Here is a 27,829-nt window from a genome sequence, read left to right on the forward strand (position 1 = left end):
AACTCTCAATTGAGTTACCAGAACTGTTAACAATGCAGCTATACTTCTGGTTTTCACGTAGTATTCTATAATTGATACTGGTGATTGTTAAAAATCAGTATTATAAAGTAAAAATTTTATTCAGTTAGATATTTAAAGTTAACAAATTTTTCAAAGCCCTCAGGCTACAATCTTTCATCTTGGAGATAGCAAATTTTGTAACTCATAGAAATTTACTTAATGTAGGCATTTAGATTTGAAATTCCCATGGAATGAAATCATAAAGATTTTTGTTGTTGTTTATATATAGATTTGAGTCAATTTACCATGCCATTTGTTGATTTCTTGGATTGTATTTATCTAAAATAATTAAATTAAATTAATTAAAATAATTAATTAAAACTCAGAAATTGCCTTTTTTGAAAAGTGCTAAAGTGTGTTGAAAGGAATTTTCTCCAACGAAAAATGGTAAAGTGCCATCCTGCATTCCATATTGGTTATGTATTTTGTCAGTTTCTATGGACAGCTGCAAAGGCAACTTCCAAATATTCTAGATAAGTAAATAATGTTTTGCTGTTGAAATGACATGCTTTCAACTATTTCCAAAGAAAGGAATTTTTTTCTGCATCATGTATTTTTTATACATTTCTTCCTTTTCTTATCTTATTATCTAAAATTATTTAAATAAAATAGTGTATAGTACTGTATTCTCCTCTCTTGCAATTCTTATCAGTATATTCTAAACTCCCAAGAGTAAGAAAATCAGAGTTATATTGGCATCCTAACGTATACCTAATGATCTAATTTCTGCTGTTTGCAATAGTCTTTCTGAAGATCTTCTGCCATGAAATGCTGGTTAGTGCTGTCAAATTTAAAATCCTCTGTATTTCACTGGTTAGACTGTTGATTATTGGAGATTATTATAGGTTTACACCTCTTCCATCCTAAAGTTCACTGGATGACCTTTCTCTATTTACATTCTCCCTCATCTAACTTCTGTGCTGACTTCTGAGATTAAAATTGGAGGTTGCTGTAAATAGAAACATTTTGTCTTCTTTCTATAACCTACTCATGCAGAGACAGCATGAGTTAGGGTGTTTAGTTTAAACATTTAATTCATCTAAAAATAAATATTATCATTTGAAGTGTCTGATCAACTTGTAAATCATATTCAACTTGACCTTGATAGAATTGTAATTATTTAGAAATAACAACATCAGTTTGGATGTACAGATGAGAATAGTAGCCAAGAGTGCTTCCAACTAACTTAATTTGATATCCCAGTTCATCTATTAGTTCATTTTTGTCTGATTTAGTCATAGCTATTTGATAATTGTTACCTCCATATTGGATTTCTGCATTGGGACTTCCCTTGGAAAGAATACACAAACTTACACAAACTATGACCAGGCTGCAGTTGAAAACTTGTTAATAGCAATAGCAATATCACTTAGACTTATATACTTTAATAGTTCTTAATAGTTAATAGTTAATAGTTCACTTAATAGTTCTTTAGAACCCTTTCTAAGCAGTTTACAGAGTCAGCATATTGCCCCCAACAATCTGGGTCCTCATTTTACCAACCTCGGAATGATGGAAAACTGGGTGAACCTTGAGCCGGTCAGGTTCGAACTGCTGGCAGTCAGCAGAATTAGCCTGCAATACCGCATTCTAACTACTGCGCCACCATGGCTCATAAAAGTTAAAAGAATCATTTGTTAATTTTGTTCCAGTTTTGTCAATATGTTTGTTAAGGATGCTATCTTTGGCTTTTTTTCCCCTTCCTGATTAATTGGAGTCTTTCTGCTATTGCTTCTTCCCAAATTTTTTTCCTTTGCTTGAATATTGTTTGAATGTTGTCAATTTCAGGAGCTTTTGTGTTGCCCCAATAATGGTGGGGGGGGGGGAGAGGAAATAGTGGAAGAATGAGACCATGGTGCCTAGATGGTGGAATGGCTTTCACAGAGTGGTGTGTCTTGACTTCTTGTAAACTTTGCATGATGTTTTGTTTATTCATACTAAGGAACTTGAATATTGCAATACTGTAACATAATAAACTGCATCATCGAAATCTATATTTAAGTTCTGTAGCTATTTAGATATCTCTTGATAAGAATAAACACTAGGTTTAGTGTTCAAGTCTTTATATTTTCTTTTGCTTCTTTTTATTCTATTTGTCTGACATTTGGATGTTGTTATTTATTACAAATTTAAATACATCAAAAGAACTTGCCACTAAATATAATTTTAACTTCCATTACTATCTTACATTTAGCTCTGTCATAGACTACAAATTAAAAAAACGAAAATAACTATGTTGCAAGTGCTTCATTGAATATTATCTAATATTTTAAAATATTTATTTAATAACTTTTCTCCATTTTCATGACTTTGTTTATTTACAGGTACTGATACATTTATTGTCCTTATTGGCTGCAATTTGCAATTTTATTGTGTTGGAAAATATATATTGTCTTAATTTTTTTCTTTTTTGCTTAAAGTAATTCTGTGTTGTTTTAACCTATCACAGTATAGAAAGGCAGAGTTTAAAATTTTAATTCTAATATAAATAAACTCTGAAAACATTTTAGCAAAATATTTGTTTTTTCCTTCTCCTCCTCTTCCTCCTCTCTGCAAGAGAAGGGCTGACTATAGATGTGTACAGGTGAAATAGAAGGGAAGAAGTTCATTCTGAAAAATGTCCATTATTTGTTGGAGTAAAAATAGAATGGAGATGAATATAGGATCATTTTTAATTTCAGAATAAAATAATCATTTCAGCAGTTAAAAAGGGTACAAAGGACTGCAGTAGACAATCCTGCTTTGAATGTTACATCATTTAGGATGCTTTTTGAATTGTATAATGGTATCATTGCCAGTGGATCATTTTTTAAAAATTTAGTGGGAAAATTCTCCTAAGCTTTTGTATAATTGGAAAATGGAATGCATATTGAAGTTATATGCATTTCCCAAGCTGCTTAGATTGTTTTCATAATTAAGAATACATCTATTTTTTAAAAATCAGAGTAGTGAAGTTAAAGCATCATTTACCACTTTTTGACTAAGATGAGAAAAAATACAAAAATAAAAATAAAAATACTAATTTCAGAGAAATTCAGAAAAAATGCATATTTATATGATTCTTGTATCTTACATTGTAATGAAAAATTATATATTTGTTAAGGATAGCATTTTATAAACCTTATGCAGAATATATTAACATTTGAATGGTAGCATTGTCTATTACTGATTGGAGTAACTAAGGAACTTGAATATTGCAATACTGTAACATAATAAACTGTTCATCAAGATCTATATTTAAGTTCAGTAGCTATTTAAGATATCTTTTGATAAGAATAAACACTAGGTTTAGTGTTCAAGTCTTTAAATTTTCTTTTGCTTCTTTAATACTTCCAGATGTCTGACATTTGGATGTTGTTGCTTATTACAAATTTAAATTCATGAAAAGAACTTGCTGCTAAATGTAATTTTAACTTCCATTACTACCTTACATTTAGTTCTGTCATAGACTATAAATAAAAAAATGAAATAACTACATTACAATGCTTCATTGAATATTATCTAATATTTTAAATATTGTTTATTTAATAAAAGTAATGGAAGCCTTTTCTCCATTTCTAATTATTACAATCACATGTTTTCTGATCATTTCTAAAAAAAGATCAAGTGTCTTTAAAATACAAAACAAATAAGCTGTTTTAGAACATGTATTTTTTTCAAAATTGATTCTGAAACTTTATTTAGCTATTGCTTATTGCTCAGATTTGCTTGGAAATAATATAATTGACAATAGTCTGTGTGAAAAAGGATCAGAATGAATTTGGGAATCTAAGGTTGCTTTAAAAAATCTCAAGATTTTCTGGTTCATGTGTAGTGATATTGAACTCTTTAGTCATATGCTTTAATTTGGGCATGGAGTTGACCTGATGCTGTGCAGGGACACCACTGCATCCCTTCATTCAATTCACTCTAATTATCCCCAACTTCCTGGGGAGCCTGCTTAGATGGAACTAGCCGTGAATGTTTGTTGTTAAGTAGTAAGATATTAGGCTGTTACATTTAACAAAATGGTTTTAGACTCTGAATTTACATATAGATGATCAGTGTACAAATTCTGATTTGTATTTGTGTGTGTATTCTCTAAATATCACTGAATTTAGCATAATGTCCTTATGCTTGTGCTTCAGTATAAAGCGAAATTTATTGTTGTATATCCTTATTTGCACAGTGTGTACCTGTCTTCATTATCCATATCTATATCCTTCTCTTGTATATCTGATTTTGAGTGCTGGGATTTATATGTGCATATAATCTACACAATGTATTCACTTGCCATTTGTATCGGTTTTTATTCTTTAACATTAATAGCTTAGGGAAATAGAAGTAAACATTGGCTGGCACATGTATATTAAAATGTAGTCATTTTGTCTTTTCAGGTCCACGTGAAAATGGCCGATGAAGCAGTCTGTGTTGGCCCAGCTCCCACTAGTAAAAGCTACCTCAACATGGATGCTATCATGGAAGCCATTAAAAAAACGCGGGCCCAAGCTGTGAGTCTGAATGAATCTCTCCTCTGCAGCTGTTTCATATATAGAAAGCAAGGACACTAGAGTTTGTATTTAAAGATTAAAAAAAAGTGAGGTGAAGAATGATTGAATATGCTATTTCAGTTTAGTTCATGTCACAAGAGTTAAATGTGGCCGAAATTGCTACTGGAAATCAAAGGCTTTTGTAGCATCTGGCAGTGCCGGTCGCTGATCCTGCAGGTGGCTGCTGGATTCAGCTTTCACACCAGGGAGCAGCTTCAGTTCATTTCCAAATTTGCTGGGGAAAAAAAAATCCCAATTAGTTTAGAGCACTAACCCTTTCTGTGCCATAGCTTCTTGTTTGGATCTTCCCTACAATAGCGTGTGATTTTATTTTTAACAATAGTTTTATTTTCAAACTTTTTTATGATCTCGCCTGTGTGAGAATGTGCACGCGGCAAAACACTTGCGTGGAAATACATGGTGCATCCAGTTATTATTTTTAAATGTATTGTGTTACTGATGAAATGTATTGGAGTAGATCAGTGTTCATATTAGTTCCATCTATTCTGTTTCTTCTGCTGAATTAGGACTAGATTCAAAATTTTATAGGAATGTTTGTTTTTTTAAACAACAACCACAACAACAACAACAACAACATACTTTTAGGGCTGTTATTGCATCATTGAATGCAAATGTGATCTTCAGAACCGCTGAATGCAAAAGCATCTTTAAATAAAATGCGAGGGATGGGAGTCGGCCAACACCAGCAATTACCCTGGAGTGTCTCAATTAGCATTATCATTTCTTTTGAAATAAATGTTTCAGTATGGCGCATTTGCAAAGGGGGAGGGGGTGGAAAAATGGCAAACAACATTAATTAGCCAACAGACACTGCAGATGTTTACATTGTTAGTTAAGAAGACTTAATAGAGATAAAAATAGTTCAGGCTTTCATCTTTAGTTCACTGCATATATTTTCTTAGTTGTGAATTTACATATGATTCAAATTATGAAACTGATTATTTTTTCACATTGCTGTGTTTTGTAATTATATGAAGTGTTGTTTGTTGTATAGAGATTTGCATAATGTATTCATTATTTTGGTGTAGGGGCACGTTGACATTTTATTTCAGTCTACAGATTTTATATTCTGTTTTCTTTGAAACTTTGCATTCATACTGATGATATAGCTACGAACGTGGGTGAAGCAACAGTTAAGAAAATGATTTAGAGAGAAAAACAAACTCTAAACTTGGTAAAGCAGAGATATTACAGACTTGAATGGTGTGGAAAACGTTATGTTGAAAGAAATGTAATGAATTATGGGAATGGTTTAATTAAGTGGAAATAAAATAAATAGAAAACTAGTAAAATATCTATTTCTTTGAAGGTTAATGTTTTCAACTAGGCCAATCCATATTTAGTGTATCTAAAATATATATGTTAGGTGTTCTCTATAAATTAACTGTATACACTTACATGCAGAGTATTAAATCAGAAATATGTGACTTGGCATGATGTCACACAGATCATGTAATGTTGGGAGACCTGCTTTATTATGTAATTTTAAGTAAATTGATATGCTTTTTGCTTATTTTTTTAAAGGTGCCACATATGTAAATTGGGCCTAAGGGTGCTAGATATAGTAGATGAATTGAGTTTTTTTTTAATGTAATTAGTGCAGAAATTTCAAATAGATATTTTTTCACAATGAATTTTAAAATAAATAATTCAGCAGAATAAATTCATCTAATATAAAGTAAAAGCTGAGAATATAGCGTGCAAATTAAGCTTCTGCATGCCTGGCATTAGAAAACTTAATTTTGTCTTTTATTTTTTTAAGGTTCACCCAGGATATGGATTCCTTTCAGAAAATAAAGAATTCTCCAAGTGTTTGGTAATTTTAAAAAATTATTACAGTTATTTCCTCAGAGAAATTATGTTGTACATAGGTGCAGACTATGGTATATATCTTATTAGTGGTATGATTTATACGCTGAAGTTGAAATCAGAGATTAAAATTACTTCTTCTCTCCCTCCCCCACCTTCCCAGCATTTACTGGAGAGGAATGAAAGTTGAGAGGAAAGAAAGCAGGTTCCCCATGAATTATGACTCTTGGGGGTGGGGGAGCAGCTGCGATCGTGTAAAGCTTCGTTTTATTTTTTAAAAATCCAAAATATATTTATTTAAAGCTTGCTATGCGTGGTGAAAGTTTTGCACCTTGTTTTTTTTAAGCAATAGCAGCAGCAACAACAACAAAGTTAGCATGAATTAGTAAAAAAAAATACTATATAGTATCCATGAATTAATTCCTTCCTTCTTTGGGCTATTTAACTTGCTTCCCATGAAACAAATTAATTATCTAGGGACAAAGAATAATGACATTTGCTAATTTAGCATAGACTATCGTTTGGAAATAACTACTTTTGAAAAGAATTGTGACTTCAGAAATCATACAAAGATGTCTGGGATAAGTTATTGATTATATTCTGTTTAATTTTATTATAATATTGCCTCTGAACTATTGCATTCAGATGGATTTTAAAAAATTGGTACTCATTGTCATGAATATTATGTTTTTTACAATGTTATTTATGTATTTCCTAGAAAGTATCAGTCAATGTATCTGAGCAACTAACATAATAGATTTACGCCCACATACCTACATATAAATTCTACTGAATTTGGATTTCATGTTGTTATTAATGTTGTTGAAGCATTTGATCAGAAGGCCAGATTATGAAGAAGTAATAATTATTAGCACATTTATGTATTCATTTATTTATTACAAAGTAAAATGCTCCTTTTTCCGCATTTTGATTAGAAGGAGAATAATAGACACCAGATTATAGCTAAGAACCAAAGAATATATGCAGTCATAATGTCTATGTACTCTTGTATTCAGTGGCTATTTGTTGGTCTGCTAAGAGCTACAGCTGAAATAAAAAATAGCTAACTCACCAAACAGTGGGGAAAAAAAATCTATTGACATGGATTATTGGAATATCTGCAGACAATGTATGTGCTAAAGTGCTATTATATGGAAATTTTCAGAGTAAAAATATAACAATAATAAAATAAAAATGAATGTTACTGCTTCTACTTCCTGAAGATTATATATATATATATATATATATATATATATATATATATATATATATATATGTATATGTATATGTATATGTATATGTATATGTATATGTATATGTATATGTATATGTATATGTATATGTATATGTATATGTATATGTATATATATATATATATATATAATTTTATTTTTAATATTTTTATACCGCCCCCTCTCCCGAAGGACTCGGGGCGGTGAACAGCCAAGATTAAAAAACATACAGTATAAACATTAAAATACATTTAAAACAAAATTAAATCCCTAATGGCTTTCCCCAATTTAAAACCCCTTACCCATAAAATTCACCAATAAAAAATGTTAAGCCAGCCCGGCTTGCCGAAATAGGAACGTTTTTAGAGCCCGGCGAAAGGTTCAGAGGTCTGGGATCAGTCGTATCCCTGGGGGTAGCTCATTCCAGAGGGCGGGTGTCCCCACAGAGAAGGCTCTTCCCTGGGGGGTCACCAGTCGACATTGCCTGACCGACGGCACCCTGAGGAGACCCTCTCTGTGGGAGCGTATTGGCCGGTGGGAGGTTATCGGTGGCAGAAGGTGGTCTCATAAATAACCGGGCCCTAAGCCATGGAGCGCTTTGAAGATGATAACCAGTACCTTGAAGCGCACCCGGAAGACCACTGGAAGCCAATGCAGCTCGCGCAGGAGAGGTGTTACATGGGAGCGCCATGTCGCCCCATAAGTACCCACACGACTGCATTCTGCACCAGTTGGAGCCTCCGGGTGCTCCTCAAGGGGAGCCCCATGTAGAGAGCATTGCAGTAGTCCAGGCGGGAAGTGACGAGGGCATGAGTGACCGTGCATAAGGAGTCCCGATCCAGAAAGGGGCGCAACTGGCGTATCAGGCGAACCTGATAGAAAGCCCCCCTGGCCACGGCCGTCATGTGCTCTTCTAAAGACAGCCGTGCGTCCAGGAGGACACCCAAGTTACACGCCCTCTCCGTGGGGGCCAATACATACACATACATACACACACACACACACACATATAATCTTGTGTGTGTGTGTGTATTTATATATTTATATATGCCTAACATGCAGGAAGCCCAAGTTCGAACCCAAGTAAGGATATGGCTAGCTGATGAGAGCTAAATAGCTTGAAATAGATCTATACTAGTCTCCCTTTATTTCTTTATGATATATATATATATATTACAGTATGTAATATATATATATATATATATATATATATATATATATATATATATATATATATATATATATATATATATATATATATATATATTACATACTGTAATTCAGAAACAGATTGTAATATTTATCAAATAAGTTCCATTAAGTAGCAACTTGTTCTTTTTTGCGTGGAAGATATTGGCTAAGATTTAAATCTTGATTTAATTGTCAAAAACAAAATAAACAATTTAATTGTGTTAGGACATGATTTAGTCGATTTCCCAATTTTGCAGTACATGCATTCCCTAAAATAAGCAATTCACTAATACGTTACAAAATATATTTTTGCAACTAACTAGAATATTATAAAAGACAATTGTGAATATAACCCCGTCAGTATAGTAGTTCTTCAGTTTATTTTTTGTGATGCTTAACTTCAGTGTGTCCAGAAGCATTTGCAACAGCATGCAGCACCTAGGTTACCAACCAATGCACTATACTGGGATGGTGTTATGTACACTGGATGAGAAAGGCCTTTTATAAAGTAGATATTCAGAATGATGCAATAGCTCCTCCTCCCTATATTTTTAGGAAATGAATTCACTCACACCTTTTGTGAGTGAATTTTTATGAGCCGTGGTGGTTAGAATGCTGTATTGCAGGCTGACTCTGCTCACTGCCAGGAGTTCAATCCTCACTGGCTAAAGGTTGACTCAGCCTTCCATCCTTCAGAGGTTGGTAAAATGAGGACAATATTGTTGGGGGCAATATGCTGACTATGTAAACCGCTTAGAGAAGGGCTGTAAGGCACTATGAAGTGGTATATAAGTCTAAGTGCTATTGCTATTTCTATTTTGGGCTGAGTGAAGATTTGGATTTGAGTGTAGAACTTCCAGAACAGTGGGGGTTTTAATAGGCTTTCTGTGAGATGTTGAGAATTGCTCTCAAAAAATGGACACCAGGGTTTTTTGGGATAAAATTAGTTGTCTGAGTGACCTGCAAGGTTTCTCATTCATTATGTCCATTAAACTCCCCAAAATATGCACACACAAAAAAGCGCCCCCAAAGGGTTGGTGGGAGGAAGGGGAGAGCAACAAAAGAAATGCTTCCTTTGCACTCTTTTTGTTATTATATTCATTTGACTTAGAGGTAAAATTAATTTGGCTTAATATTTATCTATTGCCGTGATGGCGAACCTATGGCATGCGTGCCTGAAGTGGCACACGGAGCCATGTCACTTGGCAAGCGTGGCGATGCCTGTTCCTCTTCTGGGTTTCTGGTGCGCATGCTTGCGCGACAATCAGCTGGCCTTTTTGCATGCAGCAGTGCTGTAAACTAGAAGATCTTCTAGCTGGTCTTCCGTTTTCCAGTGTGAGCATGCGCACCAGCCAGTTGATCGTCACGTGCGCATGTGTGTCAGAAACCCGGAAGGGTAGCTGGCTGAAACTGGAAGTTCAGTAGCTGAAACCGGAAGTTTGTTTTCGGGCGTGCGCATGCGCCCTGGGCAGCTCCTTTTCCGGTTTCCGGCCCAGATGTGCGCGCACACACACTCCATTTTTGGCATTTGGTGCCAAAAAGGTTCACCATCACTGATCTATTGGATCATCAAAATTACATTCAGCTTTTCTGCGATGTGATATGACCTGCCAGAGTAAGAGGCAGATTAGGGACTAAATTGCTTTTTTCTTCAGAGCAGGAGAGAACATCTTTTTCTTTGCTTGTTTCTGAACGCTGGGTGTATCAGCTGATGGTGGCTTGCAGACTGTAAGGCCACCTTGAGACTTTTTAAATACAGAGATCGTGGCTGAAAATTTTAGCCTAAGTTCTAGACTCCCTTGTTTCTTTATCTTTTCCTTTTTTAAACATCTTGCCAAGTAAAAGAAATCTGTAGCACTTGAAAGTTGGATTGGTCCTAATAATGGTATGATCCAGTTAGGCATTTTGAATGGTTTTCATGGCATAATAGCTATTATTGCTTTTTAAATGTTATATACAAATTTGCATTTCAACCATTATTATTACTATGGTTAAGTAGAACAGGAAAGTGAAATTGATCCTATTTCCTGACAGTTTCCTGTGAATTCAGTTAAAATATGGAAATATATGATGAAAAAGTGGAACAACCCACCTCACAGGGTTGTTTTTGTGGAAAAAAGAAGAGGAAGGAGTATTATACTGTATATGTTTACCCTCTTGAGTTTCTTATAAAGCATCATAATAGCATCTAGTACAGAAGAGGCCCTCAACCTTCAACCCTGGTCCGCGGCCTGGTACTGGTCCGTGGCCTGATAAGAAACGGGCCATGCAAGCGAAGGGCAAGCGCTCAAAGCTCCATTTGCACAGGTGCAGGATTGAGTTGCGCATACGAAACCAGCCCCTCCCCCCTGCCACCGCTATTGCCGATCAACAGAGTCAGAAAGGTTGGGGATTGCTGTAGTACAGGATTTAGGATTTATGTGAGCTATTTTTCTACTGGGAAAATACTGTACTTCTTCATTCAGTGGAAGTGCAGTATCCACATCAGCTTGAATGAAGATGGAACCTATGCTCTAGTGGAGCAGGAACTGTATACTATTGATAAAATAGAAACATAGAATTTTAGATACCTGCTTGGTTCCACTGTATCCAGTTAATATTTTACAGATCATTCTATAACTAACTGATATCTTCAAGATTTGTTTGGCACAACTGCTGAATGGCCTGCCTCTAGGTATATTTTATTTATCTCCTTAACCTCTTATAGTGTATATCCCTATTCTTTTCTGTACTACAATATTTGTTTCATTTTCCAAGTCCTCTTTTCTGTCATCCAAATCTACGGTATTATTTGTTGCTACATGCATTTATTTTTCCTGTTCAATGCTCTTATTTTTCATCTAATTTTTCTCTGTCTTCCTAAAACTTATTTGTCTTCCCTAATATTTGCCAATATGATCACCAACGTCCGATGGGCAATATGGCACAATTAATAATAATAATAATAATAATAATAATTGAATAATAATAATAATAATAATAATAATAATAATAATTATTAATGATAATAGAGCAGCGAGCTGAAAATTGGAAAAGCAAAGCTCTGCATGGCCAATACTTGAAAAGTATTGAAGGCAAAGCTGACCAGAAACTAACTTGGAACTGGTTAAGATCAAGAGTACTGAAAAAAGAAACAGAAAGCTTTATTTTGGCAGCTCAAGAACAAGCCCTAGCCACAAACTGCACGAAGGCAAAAATTCAACATGTTACCACCAACAGCAAATGTCGCCTCTGCAATGAGAAAGATGAGACACTTGACCACCTGATCAGTGGGTGCAGCAAAATTTCACAAACTGACTACCTACAACGCCATGATCTGTTGCTAAGATCATTCACTGGAAATTGTGCGAGAAGTTTGGATTTGAGTACAGCAAAAACCACTGGGAACATCAGGTTGAGAAAATTTTAGAGAATGAGAAACTCAAGATCTTGTGGGACTTTAGGATTCAGACTGACAGGCACTTGGTCCACAACACACCTGACATAACAATAGTTGAAAAGAAAAAAGTATGGTTCATTGACATTGCAATACCTGGTGATGCACGGATTGAAGATAAGCAGCAAGAAAAAATCACAAAGTACCGGGACTTGCAAATTGAAGTTGAGCAACTGTGGAAAAAGAAATTGTGTGTTGTCCCGATTGTAATTGGAGCCCTTGGAGCAATACCCAAAGGGCTACCCCCCTATTTAGAAATTCTAAATTTGCCGGACTTGAACATTTTGACTACAAAAAACCACCTTACTCGGAACAGCTTACATCCTCCGACGATACCTTAACAGTTCCTAGGTCCTTGGTTAGGACTCGAGCTGCTGAGCTATTAACCAGCCTCAAAGGCTGTGAAACTCACTAAAGATTAAATAATAATAATAATAATAATAATAATAATAATAATAATAACAACAACAACAACAACAACAACAACAACAACAACAACAACAACAACAACAACAATTGTTCTGCCTCTTTTTTCATTATCTTAATTGATGTGACTGCAACTTGGGAGGGGTTTTGTCATTTTCCATCCAAAGATTTTCCTCTATCATAATTTGTGATGGTGTTTTAATTTCCTACTCTTTCTGTCTCCTTCCTTTATCTGGATTAAAGGAAAGTGGGAGAAGATTCAGATGGTAGAAAAGTTACTTATTCATTGGATTCGTAAGTAGAAGAGGATAATTGAAGCATATGCTCTGCTTGGGCCTCATTTTGAACATCATACTAGACAATACGTTGCAAAAGCGAGATATTGTGTATCAGGATATTAATGTCTGGTTCTCTGATGGCTACTTTGGTTGGAGGGAAGGTCTTGTCATACTCTGATTTTTTTGGTTTTTTAATCTTTTTTCTTGGTTTTTTTTTTTAATGTTTTAATGTTTTTCTTTGGGGTGGCAGAGAAAATAGAAAATATTTCATTGTTACTGTATAATTGTTTAAACATATTTTAATAATTGTCCTTAAAATTTCCAAATTAGGATAAAAATTTTACAAGTCAGATAAAATAAGATGGCTGAAAGCTATGAAGCCATATAACATCCATAAAGGATCCATAAAACGATTCATCATCATCATCATTTTAGTCATTGTCTAGCCGCTGCAGGATGAAGGCCTCTTCTGCATGTTTTCAACCAATACAGTCCTGAGCTTTCATTTGCCAATTGGGCCCACAATACTTGCTGATGTCATCAATCCATCTTATTTTGTGGATGCTTGTTATCAAGTGGGATTCATTCTACGACTGCCTTGGTCCACCTGCCATCAGCTCTTCTTGCTATGTGATGAGCTCATTTCCATTTCAATTCTTTTACTCTCTTGATGATATCGTATACTTTTGTTTGTTCTCTAATCCATGTGCAAGTCTTTCTATCTTGTCTTGTAATGCCGAGCACATGTCTTTCCATGGCACTTGTATCAATTGTGAGGTTAGTTTCCATGTTTCACTGGCATATATTAGAGCAGGTAGCACACACTACCATAAAATAATTAGAAGGACTGAAATTAAACAGAAAAATAATATTCCATTAGGGGCTGAAAGGCCAGCAAAGAAGATGCTAGACCAGTGATGGCTAACCTTTTTGCCATCGCGTGCCAAAAGCGGAGGGAAGTTGCCTGTGTGTGTGCCCACACCCATAATTCTATGCACCCCGCCCCCTGCACATTCACACATGCCGCCCTGGGCTCCCCCTGCTTTTGGCACGCGATGGCCCGGTGGGCCCAGTAGGCCCATTTTATGCTCCCCCCAGACTCCTAGAGAAGGCAAAAATGGCCTTTCCTACCCCCCTGGAGGCCCTCTGGAGGTTGGAAATGGCCCGTTTGCCAACTTCTGGTGGGACCTCGCGTGCCCATCAATATGGCTCCAAGTGCCACCTGCGGCACGCGTGCCATAGGTTCGCCATCACGGTGCTAGACCAATTTTTCTAGGGAGAGCATTCAGGATCAAGAGTTGTTACAAATAGGGTCATAATCTGCTGGTAATTTACCTCTTTAGATAGTAGAGGTAGAGATAGTGTGCACATTGATAAAAATCGCTTGGGGCAACAGCGCAGTGGAGGTAGTTGATGGAGTAATCCCACCTCCCGCCACTCTGCGCCTGCTCTCAGTTTTTACTGTTAATGTTAATTATTTACGTTTTATCTATGGTATAGAGATAGATAGATGATAGATAGAGAGATAGACAGACAGACAGACAGACATAGTGTGTGTGTGTGTGTGACTGTAAGCTGCCCAGAGTTACCCTATGGTAAGATGGGTGGCCAATAAATAAAACAAACAAACAAATAATTCCTCAGATACACTGATTATACATTATAAACAGCTTCAGTGATCAAAACCCAGCATTTTGATTTGCCGCAGTTTGGAAATAATTCAGTAGGAAAGCATACATATAATGTAACTATAACACCAAGGCCCAGTTAGTAATCTGGTAACTGCATACTGTATAGCTTTTAAAGGCATAGTGCATAAAATGCATTATTGTAATCTGCAGTTTACCAGAGCTGAAGCAAGCTATGTACTCATGAAGCTGCACTTTGTGTCCCATCCTTTTCTCATGCTGAGCTTCAGGTATCCACATGTTTTTATAAGACAGGAGGGTGTAGAGTGTTTTCAGCCCATAAAATACCTAATATCCTTTTAAAAACATTCAGAGTCCTATTTAAATGTGCACACCTTTTCATTCATCGTCTTTAGTACTTAATAAGATATTCAACAGAGACAGTTCTGCATACTTGCACCAAGAGGCAGTTTTCTTTTAGGGGATATTAAAAGATAATGGAAATCTGTACACTTATGCAGAAACTTGAGGTGGCTTCTAAATGCCTAATACTTGAATGTCCAAGGGGCTTATACATAATAATCTGCTGCATATGTTTGCTTTTTTAATTTGAAGAGTTCTCCCTAGTGATGTTTGTTGAATTGGGAGAGAAAATGCATACATTACTCTACCAAATGACCATGCTGTGCTTCTTATGTATGTTAAAAGGCTAGTGCACCTCACACCATGATAATAATTAGGCTTGGAAGTGGTGCTATGTAAAAAATGGTGGGTCCATGTTTGTAATGGGAAGCAGCAATAAGTGCACAGCATTGAGTGGCAAGTAGCATTGGGGGCACTTTGAAAAATTAGGAAGAACCCTGTTAGTTCATCCGTTGCGTTTATATTTATGAGTTGCATTCTGCATTTAAAATTATTAATACATAACTTTATGTCAAGATGCAATGATATGCTAATATATCCGTTTTTGCCTTGGGTAGATTGGCTGCCCCTGATGATGAATTGTATTTCAAATAGTTATAGTTTATTAGGTGTAACTAAATTTTGTTTCGTTGCTGCCCTTATTGGAAATACTGTTTTCTTGGCGTTTACATTGACTATGTAAATATACAATATACAATATACAATATACAAAAGTATGAAGGCTATTGCTTAACGCATTGTAAGCCGCCCTGAGTCTCCAGAGAAGGGCGGCATATAAATCAAATTAAAAAAAATAAATAAAAATAAATTAAAAAAAATATAAATAACATATGTTGACATAACATAATAATCACAGTGAAAAAAGAGTAACAGCTTCCCAGCTTTGGTCCTGCTTGTGTATTCTGACCTGTGTCCTTTGCTCAGGCTTTGAAACGTGGAAAGCATTTACCTTAGGTCAGTATTAGATCCCGGTCCCTCAGAATAAGAACATATTACTTGTTAATGAAACAAGGATTTATTTATGAAATTTACTCCCTCATCAAATGAAAAACTAATTCTAGTAGGAGTTTTGTTGTAGTTTTACTAAGCTTCTCTCCATTCTTAAATATAGAATGAGTTGATCCATTAAATTGGCTTCCAAGCAGTAACTTGTCATTTTAGTGCAACATGTAGTCTTTATTTGAATAACCAATTTATTATACTAAAAACTGACCCTCTTTTTTATTGAAGAAAAGGAGGTGTGAAGTTGGATGGTTTGAACTTTCATAGAAAGTATTTTTTATTCTGAAGCAAATGGTTTTCCCACTACACTGTCCCAGGGCTGGCATTAGTTGGCAATTTCCCTAAATATAAAACAATGAAACAAAAGCATTTGTTCATGTTGTTGTGAAGCTATTATGTTCTATGTAGCTGCCAAATTTGGCAATTTTGCAATCATTATTTCCCCCTGGCTCATTTCCTAGCAATCTGGTGGTTTTCAGGATTTGGATTGTAAGATTGGTGACAGTATTCTTGGCCGAATTTTTAGTAATGCAGCCAGGATTCATTTTATTCTTGGATATGCATTTGTATGTCATAAAGTGACAAGTAGCACTATATGTCAATAGGATTTTTCATTTCTCTATAAATGAAGGAAATCAGACTTCCTTTATTTATGGTTTTATGATCTATTTTTTTGTAAGAATTATTTCTTACACTCAAGTTACTTCATTGGAGAAGCATGGATGTACCAATAGGTCCATATATGTACCTTCATTAGTCCCTGTTTTGTGTACAACTTATCAAACTGAAATATAACTTGGAGTATAGTTGGCACAAGCATATATGTAAATGATTTTAAATGATAGAAATATTTTTCTTAACCAAGGTAAATATATTTTTATAATTGAATCTATCAGTTCTATTTTTGCCCTGAGCCCAATTTTAAAACCTTCCTGCAATTTCCATTTGGACCTCTGATATAGAGAAGTGATGAGCAGGAAGAAGGAAGGGGCTGACCCATTTATACAGCATGGATTTAGTCCCATTCATAATTGGTTGGAGATCTCTCTCAGAAGAAGCAATAGACCAGGGGGTGTCAAACTCGTGTCGTCACGGCGTCATCATGTGAGGTATCAGGACTTTTTTTCCCCTTTGCTAAACCGGGAGCGGGGCCAGTACGTGATGCATCCGGCCTGCGGGCCGTGAATTTGACACCCCTGCATTAGACCCTAATCCTGCTTTAAATCTTAGTCAGTGCAGGCCTCTATCTTGTGAAGTGTAATAAGAAAACTATTACTCAGTTCCGTTCTGATACCAAGCCATTACATATATCTTATGGATCTGCTAGCTTAGAATTTCTTTTTATAATACAGGAAATATATTGCCTATTTTCAGAAAAGATAGGTGTAGAAAAAATATTCCAAATATTGGAGTCTGAATTATATAGATAAATGTACAATGCTGGAAACTGATTTTAGAATTAAATGCCTAAGATAAAGTTAAAAGCTAAATTATTGCATAGAAAGTAAATTTACATAATCAGAGGATAATGATTTCCAGCTGAAGCTGGAAATAGTTTCAGTAACCGTCTTAATCTTCAAACATGCTTATATACAAATCACATCTATTGGTCTAAAGTTTGAAGAACTTAAATACTTCAGTCCCCCCATTTAAGTCATGTCTTTTGGATGTCTTTTATAAAGTACATTTAAATTTGAAGACTCAGATTAAAATACTATGTTCAAAAATCTTTAAATTGTCTTTGTCCTGTTTCCTTTGAGGAGGAAGGTAAGTACACAATAACTTCAGACAAGATAATTATATAGCCAACAAAAGAAGAGGACATATTTAATTCAGCGGGTTGTCTTTAGGATTTGATAATGCAGCCAACTGCTATTTTATCTGCAAATGCAATTTTGCACATACTTATTTGGAAATAAGCTTGATTGAATCTAGTGAAGCTTACTTGTGAGCAGAGTTATGTTGTTATAGAATTTGACAATAGAGACATTGCTTTATAGTTGTTCTAGTCCTTCAAAAGTGTGCCATTCCAGTTGGTGCTTTTGGGGCAAGAGAAGATTCACTTATTGATTGACTGATACTAGATTTATATCCCACTTTTGTTTTGTGCAACTCTAGGCAGCCTACATAATGCTGTTGATTTTTTTTTTCTTCCTGTAACAACAACTTAAGAAATGGATTGAGCTCTTGGGCAGTTCTGTGATGAGGGCCATAGAGACTCCATTTTATTTAACATTTACTTGAAGGTGTTTGGGAAAGTAATTTGTTGGTTTATGTTAAATATCAACATGCTGATAGTACCAGTTTTATTCTCTCTCATCCCACCAAGCAGGAGGTGTCATCCCTATCAGATAGACAGGCTGGGAAACAGAATGCAAAAAGGTTACTAGAACTCTACTTTTATTTTTGCAAGGACAACAACAGAATCTTGAAAGATTCCTCAGAATCTTCCAATCATCAAAGAATTTATTCCTCCTCCCCCACCCTCCTTACAGCAAAGAGAATCAGTGTTTGATTTTCTTTCTTATTCCTCCTCTCTTTTTAGAACTAAGCTGATGTTTATGAAGGGTAATACAGCCACCCTTGCTTTCCTCCTCCATGGCTTTGGCCAGGCTCTTCTGCAGGAGATATGGCAGAAGTCTTTACCTAGTGGCTAGTGGCAATTGCTGGTGGAATGTCTATATGGACAGACCATACAGACTTAATCCCAGCAAGGCAGACTTACTGTTGCGTCCATGCACATTTCATAAATTGCTCTGGGTAGGATTGTACTTCCCCTGAAGAAACAGATGCACAACCTGGAGATACTGCTAGAAGAACATATGAAGGCTGTGGCCAGAAGAGTGTTCGGCCTGCTCTAATTTGTCTACTAGTTGCATTGTTTCTTGGATCAAGTAATGCCGAACAACAATGATCTATGCTCTTGTCATCTCTCAGACTATATTGCCTTTTACTTTATGTCAAGCTGCCCTAGATAAGCCAAAATCTGTAGCTGGCACAGAATTCAAGGGTGTGCATTAATTAGAATGTGTGTATGTATGTTCAGCAGAATAATGCCTATTTGACAGAGGCTGCAGTGGTGTCAAGCTAATGATGATTGCTTATCAAGCCTCTTATGGCTTGTATCCTTGTCTGGACTTCATATCCATTCTACACTCTATAGCCAGAACAGAAGGCAGCCAATATACCCACTCCATAAGCAGTCAAGAGAGTTGGGATATCCCCCTTGCTCCACAACAGCTTGGCGCCTTCAATCAACTTTGTGCTCCTTTTACCCTTCAGAAATGGTGAAAAACAGTCCTTTTCTATACAGAGAGGAAGACTTTTAATTGGGGGATAGCAACTAACATTTTTTTAAAATTTTTGTTTGTTTGTTACGTCGTGTTTTAATGTTATAATGTAATCCACCGAGAGTCTGATGAGCAGTCATTATATGAATTACTGGAATAAATAAAAAGCTACTGTGTGGAATTTCTTGATATGGGCTGAATTGTATCTTTCAGCACACATAGGGTTAAGTGAAAAGGTTATAGTAATCTAGTATGCAGTTTCCCTTTTTTACTGCACTCATTAGCAGTGGCAAGTCCAAGCTGCAGCCCATGTCAGTAATTTACATTTCATTGCTAAGTGACTGTTCTTGTTCAAGGGCTTTTTCTAAGGCTGTTGAACATACTTGTATTGAGAATAAACAGAGTAGAAGAATTGAAAGCCAAATACCCTGCCAGGCTTTTCAGTAGGTCCTGAAGTTTCCAATAGATAACTGATTAGTGTTGCATGGAGCATTATGAGAATAAAAAGATAAAGCCTATAAAATTATGGCAGGTGGGATATCCTATTTTAAATCTCCTTTTGTTACTACTTTTATAGCCATCCTCCTTAACTTTTCTCTCCCGCTAATCCTTCTCTGAACGTGGAACTCCAGCTTATTGGAGACAAAGCAAGACAACAGAGCAATGTCTACTAGGCTGCTTCTCTCTACTCCCTCCTCCCCCCCACCTCTTAAAGTCTGTTATGAGGATTGAAGAAACAAAAGATTTAATAAGCTTTGCAGCTCTCTGGGATCAAATTATAAAGTTTAGAGATCCTGCAGAATTCTTGCTCTGGGACTTGATTCTCCTATTTGGCCTGATGGTACTAGCTTGTGGTAGCACGTTTAATTTGACGGCATATACATCATGCAAAAGACAAATGGCATGAACTGGAGGAATATTGTGTTGACAGGGTATGATACTGATGATCTGAGCATGCCTATCTAGGCATTACTGTTTGTGACAATCATTGGCACAGCTTTATTATTTTTTTAATTGATCTGAACAACACAGAAGTTTCTTTGTTTTTTTCTTAGATATACATATGTTGCTTTTAATTTTTTTAAATATGCCACTAAGAGTCATTTTGGAGTTAAGCAACTTTGAAATTGAAGTAGTGAATAAAAATAAAGTCCTGAATTAGCACAAAATTAATGATCTTGAAAAAATATTCTTTTTTTTTTTCCCAATATGGCTTTGTCTTTCTTTCTTTTTCAAATGTTTGCATAAGCTAGATATGTTTTCCTGGTACAGGAGATATCTATAAAAGTACTATAGCCTTTTGTCTGAAAATATCAAATTAACTATATTTTATTGACAACATATATCAGTACTGAAATAATAAATAAAACATAGCAGTATTGTTCTGTTTGGAGTGTTGAATTAGGAAGTCATTGAAAAGCCTTAAATACCTTTCTTTTTAAAGTATATTATTATAAAACACAAGTAATGCATTATATTATTTGAAATAACTTTCTTAGAAATTTCAACCTTTTCAGATTTTACAAAATTGATACATGGGTTGACTTGGGTCCCTTTGGGAGTTGTGTCAGTGCCTTGTCCTCATTTTGAATTTCCAGAAAAGAATAAGTAAATATAGTATTTTACCTGCTTTATCTTGTCTTTTAATACTGTATACTAACATAATGTTTTTAAAAACTTTTATCAGAAAGTTCATCACTTTTTATTAAAATTGAACACGTTAATCTTACAGAAGTGAGCCAGAGCTTTCAATACTCTGTTTAGATGTGTGGATCTGTATTGGAACGGATGCACTCTCTATATAGAAAAATATTACAATATGTTTATTAACTGTCTTTCAGAAAAAGTGGTCATTGCATGGTTATGAAAAATAAATTGTGTTTGGACAAGAATGCATCCTTACCTAACTTCTAGTTAGAATTACTACTGACATAACTTACTGCCTTGTGGCCTCAGATTGATTTGATCACTGCATGGGGGCGGGGGTTCAAAGCCATCAGTCAAAGGATTTCAGAATAACAGAATAATAACAGAGTTGGAAGGGGAAGTCTTCTAGTCCAGCCCCCTGCTCAAGCAGAAAACCCTGTATCATTTCAAACAAATGGTTGTATTTGAAACAAATAGAAGGATATACGAAAATTTGGTATAAGAACTAAAGAACCTGGATATGGGAATGTTTTCACCTACTTCCAACAATACTTTCCATGGGACAAAAGCCTTGTGCTTTTGTCTTTTGGCTCACCAAGAGGCCCTTGTTAGCAGTGGTGGGATTCAAATAATTTAACAACCAGTTCTCTGCCCTAATGACCAGCTGGGTAGGCGTGGCTTGGTGGTCATGTGACCATGTAAGTGTGGCCTACTCAATGTCACTCATGTCAATGATGTTTCGCCTTAGCTGTTACAATGTAATAAGGGTTAACCAGAGAGGCAGTTTCTGTAATTCTCCTTAAACTTTTGTATAATCTGACACACTGTATTAATTAATATTCACTATAGGTGTTAATTTCTCAAAATTACACATACTAAACTTTTTTGAGTTTTTATTTAATGTCTAAAATTATAATCTAGAAGTACTGTGAAACCTTTTAATGGATTGAAATATTTATTGAATGCAAAAGTATGTCATTGTGCCAATTTATGTCATATGTATGATGATGGTGTGCAAATACTGCCAATGACTTCATTTACTTCAATTTAAGCAATTTGAATGGCAATTCTATCACATATTATATAAATTATGTCATTTGCTCAATTGATGTTTAATAATGTCATCAGGCAAACAATGTATACCACTGTAAATTTGATTTATTGCATGTGTAGTCTGTTGCATAAAAACAAGCTTTTGTGGTAATGATTTCAGGTGATGCATTGACTCCAACATCAAGACTAGAATATTCAAATTAATACTTTTTAAATTACTTTCCTTAAATGTAGCATAACAGCTATAGTAATTTCCTCAAAGTCTATCAATTGTGTCACTTCCTATTCATCAAGATTGTTGGGGGCAATATGCTGATTATAAACCGCTTAGAAAGGGCAATAGAGCACTGTGAAGCAGTATATAAGTCTAAATGCTATTGCTATTGCTACATCAGTGGTTCAAAAAAATCTTAGCGATACCTGCTGTCCTTCAGAGTACTTTTGAAGCAAACTTTGCTTTCTCATCAAAATCATCTGGAGTTTTGACCACTTTAATCACTCTCAATTAAGTGTTTTTTGTATTTGAAATATTAATTATTCACCTCTTTAAGTTTTGTAGATCATAATGAAAGGGAACATCTTGATTATAGTTCATGATCATATCAAAGACTTGTGTCTTTGGAAAACTGCTACCTTTTTAGTAATAACCTGCAGAAATTAATCCTGTATCCTCAAATTAATTAGACTTCTAGGAGGAAACAGAAATTCTACCAGTGCACTTTTCCAACTGCTACTGAATGATAATAAAAGCATTTTCAGCAGGCCAGTTTGGTATAGTGGTGAAGGCACTAGAATAGGAGCCTGTGAGTTCTGGTCCTGCTTTGGCCATTAAGCCAGCTGGGTGATTTGGAGCTAGTCACACTTGCTCAGTCCTGGAAAGAAGACAATGGCAAACCACTCCCACAAAATCTTGTCAGGAAAACTGCAGGGATTTGTCCAGATAATTTACCAAGAGTCAATATTGACTTGAAGGCACAAAAAAATATATATAAATCTTTGCTGTCATTGATGGAACTACGAATTTTGAATTATAAAATTCAAATTTTATTATATAAAATTTGAATTCTACAGGAAAAAGTCTGAGTAACTGTTCATGAACTGAAACTCGAGAGAAAGTGGATCATACAGCAAGACTATGACTTTATGACCAGAGAATGTTTAAAGTAGAAGAAAGTTAATATTTTGGAAGGGCCAAGTCAAAGACCTTAATTCTATAGAAATATTGTGGAAATATAGGTGAGGTAGCCTATCAACATTCCTGAACTGAAGTGGTTTAGTAAGGAAGAGTAGCTAAAATTTCTCTAAGCCAAATGTGAAGGATGGTTCAACACTTATTGAAAATTTCATTGCAGTTATTGGTGCCCAAGAGGGGCACATCACATATTGAAATGAAAAGTTCACATACTTTAGCTACATGCCAATTTTGATTCATTTGTTAATTGGCTTCTCTTTTTCTAGTTTCAGCTCTTGCAGGGAGAAAAGATAACATTGCAGGTCAATAGAAATATTGAAAATTCAAAAGGGTTCACAAACTTTTAAACACCACTGTATGCCTTAATTATGAAGCATTTGAATAAAGTATAATGCATCATACATTATTATCAGTAAGAATAATTAGGGAAAGACGGATTGTGCTGCTTACCTGATTTAGTGTTAAAAAATCTTCTTCAGATGACAGTGCTCCCATTTTATACATACTGAAGACTAAAAAAATCTGCAATGTTAATAGATAATCACATCTGATTTTTATTTTTTGCAAAACAGAAGCCGTCTCAGATGCTTCTGGGAACTCATTAGAAATAAATGGAGCAAACACACTACAGGAATCCAAATACAAATCTATTTTTAAAGGAATCTTGAGCTTTTGCAGTAGAAGTGTTTGAACATCCATTCTATTAATTGTAGAAACTACTTAAGATATTCAGTGTCAGCGATCAAGGCCAAGTGTGGAGAATAACTATAGTAGTTCTACTTTCAAAATTCTTGAAAACCATTTAAGGATGTCAGTAGGAGGTAAATTAAAGCCATATGCATTAAGAAGCTAATAATTTGAAAAATGTACAGGAGCAATGAACCTTGGAGTTTGTCAAGCATTGAAATGACTATTAGAAACAGCACTGTGTAGTTCTAAATAACAAAATAAAAGTAAAATGAAGTCTATCTAAAGTTGAATCATCATGACTTCAGTAAACCAAGCTCAGCCCAAGCACTAGTGAGCAAATCTCAGTAAAATTGCAAGGATTACAAGATTTCTTTTTTGAGTGGAGAGAAATAATCTTGGTTTTCATTTAAAGTTATAATTTAGTAATATTAGACACAGAATTAAAAGCAAATCTTGTGTGCACAACACATTACAATAATCCAGAACATTTCTTTCTTTTTGTATTTCCTTTTCTACTATTAGTTCTCTGCAAGAAACAGTCCTTTGTCCAAATGACTTGTTTTCAAGTAACTATGCAAAGGAATGCACTATTGTGTGTCATTCTTTCAGATCATACATTTAACTTCTTGGATTTTATTCATATGCTTTACGTTTTGATTGATACATTTTCTTCTAACCCAAAATGCACAATCCAAAATGGTGTGTTATGTAGTGTTACAGCCACATTTGAGCAAGATTCTTCAAATCGTCAGATAAGACATTGATAGTTCCTGCTAGTTCAGGAATTCTGTATGGGTCTCTGATTTAGATGAAATACTACATACATCCAGTTCATATAAACAGCAGTTCAGCAGTTTGAGTCTCACCGGCTCGAGATTGATTCAGCCTTCCATCCTTCCAAGGTCGGTAAAATGAGGACCCAGATTGTTGGGGTATATAAGTGGTATATAAGTCTAAGTGCTATTGCTATTGCTATAAATAGTCTATTTGCCAGGTCAAATACCAGAAGTTGGAAAGGCACCAACACATTCAAAACAAGGACCTGGGTTAGGCAGATTTGTTTGATGCTGTTAAAGGTATCACAAGGTATTACAAGATGTAAGCTGTCTTAAGTAAAGCTGCTTTTTGCAATTGACTGATAGTGATTTTCCCAATGCCAATGATATTCATGTAGTGCTCCAAATGTTTTGGGATTGTTTGGTAAATAGAGTCTGTCAACATTGCTACATGGATGAATTTGGGTTTTAAGATCTTCCTCTCTTGATGTATTCACTTTTAATGTTCTTCTTGACTTCGGTGTGCTTGATGTTGTTAGCTTGAAGGATGCCCAGGTATTTATAGTGATGGTCTTAATCCAGATTCTTGATGTTATTTCTACTTCTGCAGTGGTTAGAATGTAGTATTGCAAGCTAACTCTGCCCACAGCCTGGAGTTTGATCCTGACAGGATGACTCAGCCTTCCATCCTTCTAAGGTCTGTAAAATGAGGACCCAGATTGTTGGAGGGCAATATGCTAACATTGTAAATTGTTTAGAGAGGGCTGTAAAACACTATGGAGTAATATATAAGTCGAAGTGCTGTTGCTAAGTGCTATAGGGCATCTTGATTCCTCCAGTTTTCATTATTTTTCCTCTGTTAATGGTAAAAGTGGCACATTTGTCCAGTCCTAATTGCATTCCTGTGTCATAGGACCTTGCTTTTGTAATGGAAATTGCATGGATGTGAAGTGACCAAGAGTTGAACTTAATCTATAGGAGACTTCATAATTTTATGAATGAGCCAATTCCTAAAATTTCTTTGATGTTGCTATACTACTACCAAGCTACTTCAACAGAATCTAATGTAGTGAATTTGATGGTAGCATTTTATAAGTGCAAAAATAATCAACAAAAAGTGTATATGGGATATTCTTGAAGCTGCTCTTTGTCATTTCTAGGCTGTTAGGTTTCAAATTTAATGGTATGTGATATTTTTATTTATTTACACAAATGCTTTTAATTCAGTCTGGTCTAATCTTTATTGCTATTTTTTATTTTACACAAATGCTTTTAATTCAGTCTGGTCTAATCTTTATTGCTATTTTTTATTTTACACAAGCAAATCTTGGCCAAATGTTATCAGACAGGAAAAACTATTACCATGGTTAATATTTGCTGTTTTTACTTTGGTCATTTCCTCTTTCTTCTGCTTATCATCCTTCATGTTCCCTCTATCTCTTTCTTCTTCTTTTCTTTAGGGAGAAAAAGGTTCTTAAGGCTTTGCTGCTTCTGCCTTCTCTTTGTATTGATCAGTAATACTAAAAAAGAGATGAGTTAACATAAACCTGAGCAGACTCTGTAACCTTCCCCCCTTCCGCCTTTCTGGAAATGTAGATGCAATAACATTTGCAGTTGAAAAGGTTCATTCTCAGTTTCTAATGTTTAAGGATGCAAATGAAGCATTTTGTCTCTTCTGTGCCTCGAGGTGTTATGCAAGAAAACAGAAAGAGGTTTCTAGGATTAGTTCCACAGATTCCTTTTATCATGTAAAAATCTATGACCGATTTGATTGCCAGGAACTGAGGAAATCCTATATGGAAAACATCTAAAGAAAATTCCTCCCATGTTTCACTTTCCTTCTATCTAAATCAGTAACCACCTTGATAGTTACAAGGAATATTTGTTGGTATGCATGCAATTTTCTATTTACTTTGATTATTTGTTCTCTCTTGGTTTCATGTTTTTATACACTTCTTGATTATTTCGGTGTCCTGTTTGGAAAAGTACACAATTGTATTAAAAGAAAAATAGATTTGCCTGCTCTGACTTTTGGAATATAAAAACTGTTTAAATTGGTCTGGTTATTGGTTTTATCTAGCTGTACCTTCTCTGTACCTTCTCCAAGATTTCAACTCCCTTATTCTCTTTTAGTTTTAACTGATGTGACAGAGAGTGAATGTAAGAATCCATGTGTTGTTTACAGTTATTTTATGCATTTATTTATTCCCTTCAATATTACAACTAAGTAATAGTGCCTAACTATTACTTAGTTGTCTAAGTTGTCTTACAGGGGAGATGGGCAGGATAAACATTTAACAAACAAGCGAACATTGAAGAGAGTCAGTTTGGGGTAGTGCTTGAGGCATCAGGCTAAAAACTGGGAGACTGTTATAGTCCCACATTAGAAGCAGAATCCAGATGGGTGACTTTGGACCAGCCAAAGTCTCAGCTCTAGGAAGAATGCAATGGCAAACCACACAACAGCTTTCAGGAATGAACCCTGTTGAAGGTACAGAATTGTTTTAAAAATGCTTATTTCAAATATTGACATGAATCCAGCTTCACCCATGTTTGAGATTGGTCTGTCTGTCTGTCTGTCTGTCTGTCTGTCTGTCTGTTCTGTTCTGTTCTGGTCGGTCTGTCTGTCTGTCTATCTCTATCTATGATTTCTTTTTCATGTGCTTAATGGCAAGCAACGGCTCCTTTCCTCTCCATTGTGATTTATATCAGAATAATCAGGTTAATAGTAATAAGGGGGTCCATTATTCAGGAGAATGCATTTACTTCACATAATATATATTGTTCAATAGCATGGTAGAAGGGAGCATACTGGATGATTTGGGGAATTAACTTGTAAGAATAGTATATTAGTTTGGGCAAAAACATTTGGAGAAAAACATATGAACTTGTTTGCAATTAAGTTTTGGCTAAAAGATGTGAACTATCATGATTTGTATGATAGAAATTTATTGTTTCAGTCTTTTACAGAAGTTAAATTTGTAGAATCAGATGTGGTAACCAAGTGGTAAGAAACCAAGTTACACACATGCATTTGTGAGATATCCTTAAATCATTTCTTTGATATGCTTGCCTATTGTTTTCTGTCTGAGGTAGGGCAGACTAATAAATAAATTGTTTTATTATCTTATTAGTTAGCCAAATAA

General features: G+C 35.1%; 1 protein-coding gene across 3 annotated transcripts in view; it reads left to right on the plus strand.

The window, feature by feature from the left end:
- PCCA (propionyl-CoA carboxylase subunit alpha) overlaps positions 1 to 27,829 on the plus strand; it is a 233,271-nt gene that overhangs the window by 35,613 nt on the left and 169,829 nt on the right. For all 3 annotated transcript variants that reach the window (XM_060686585.2, XM_060686586.2, XM_034418252.3), the window contains 2 exons: positions 4,437 to 4,550; positions 6,373 to 6,426. In XM_060686585.2, coding sequence (XP_060542568.2) covers positions 4,437 to 4,550; positions 6,373 to 6,426 — 168 coding nt within the window. The remainder of the gene's footprint in view (positions 1 to 4,436; positions 4,551 to 6,372; positions 6,427 to 27,829) is intronic.

This window comes from Pantherophis guttatus, chromosome 5, assembly GCF_059756535.1.
Source record: "Pantherophis guttatus breed Tessera chromosome 5, ASM5975653v1, whole genome shotgun sequence".
Taxonomy (NCBI): Eukaryota; Metazoa; Chordata; class Lepidosauria; order Squamata; family Colubridae; genus Pantherophis; species Pantherophis guttatus.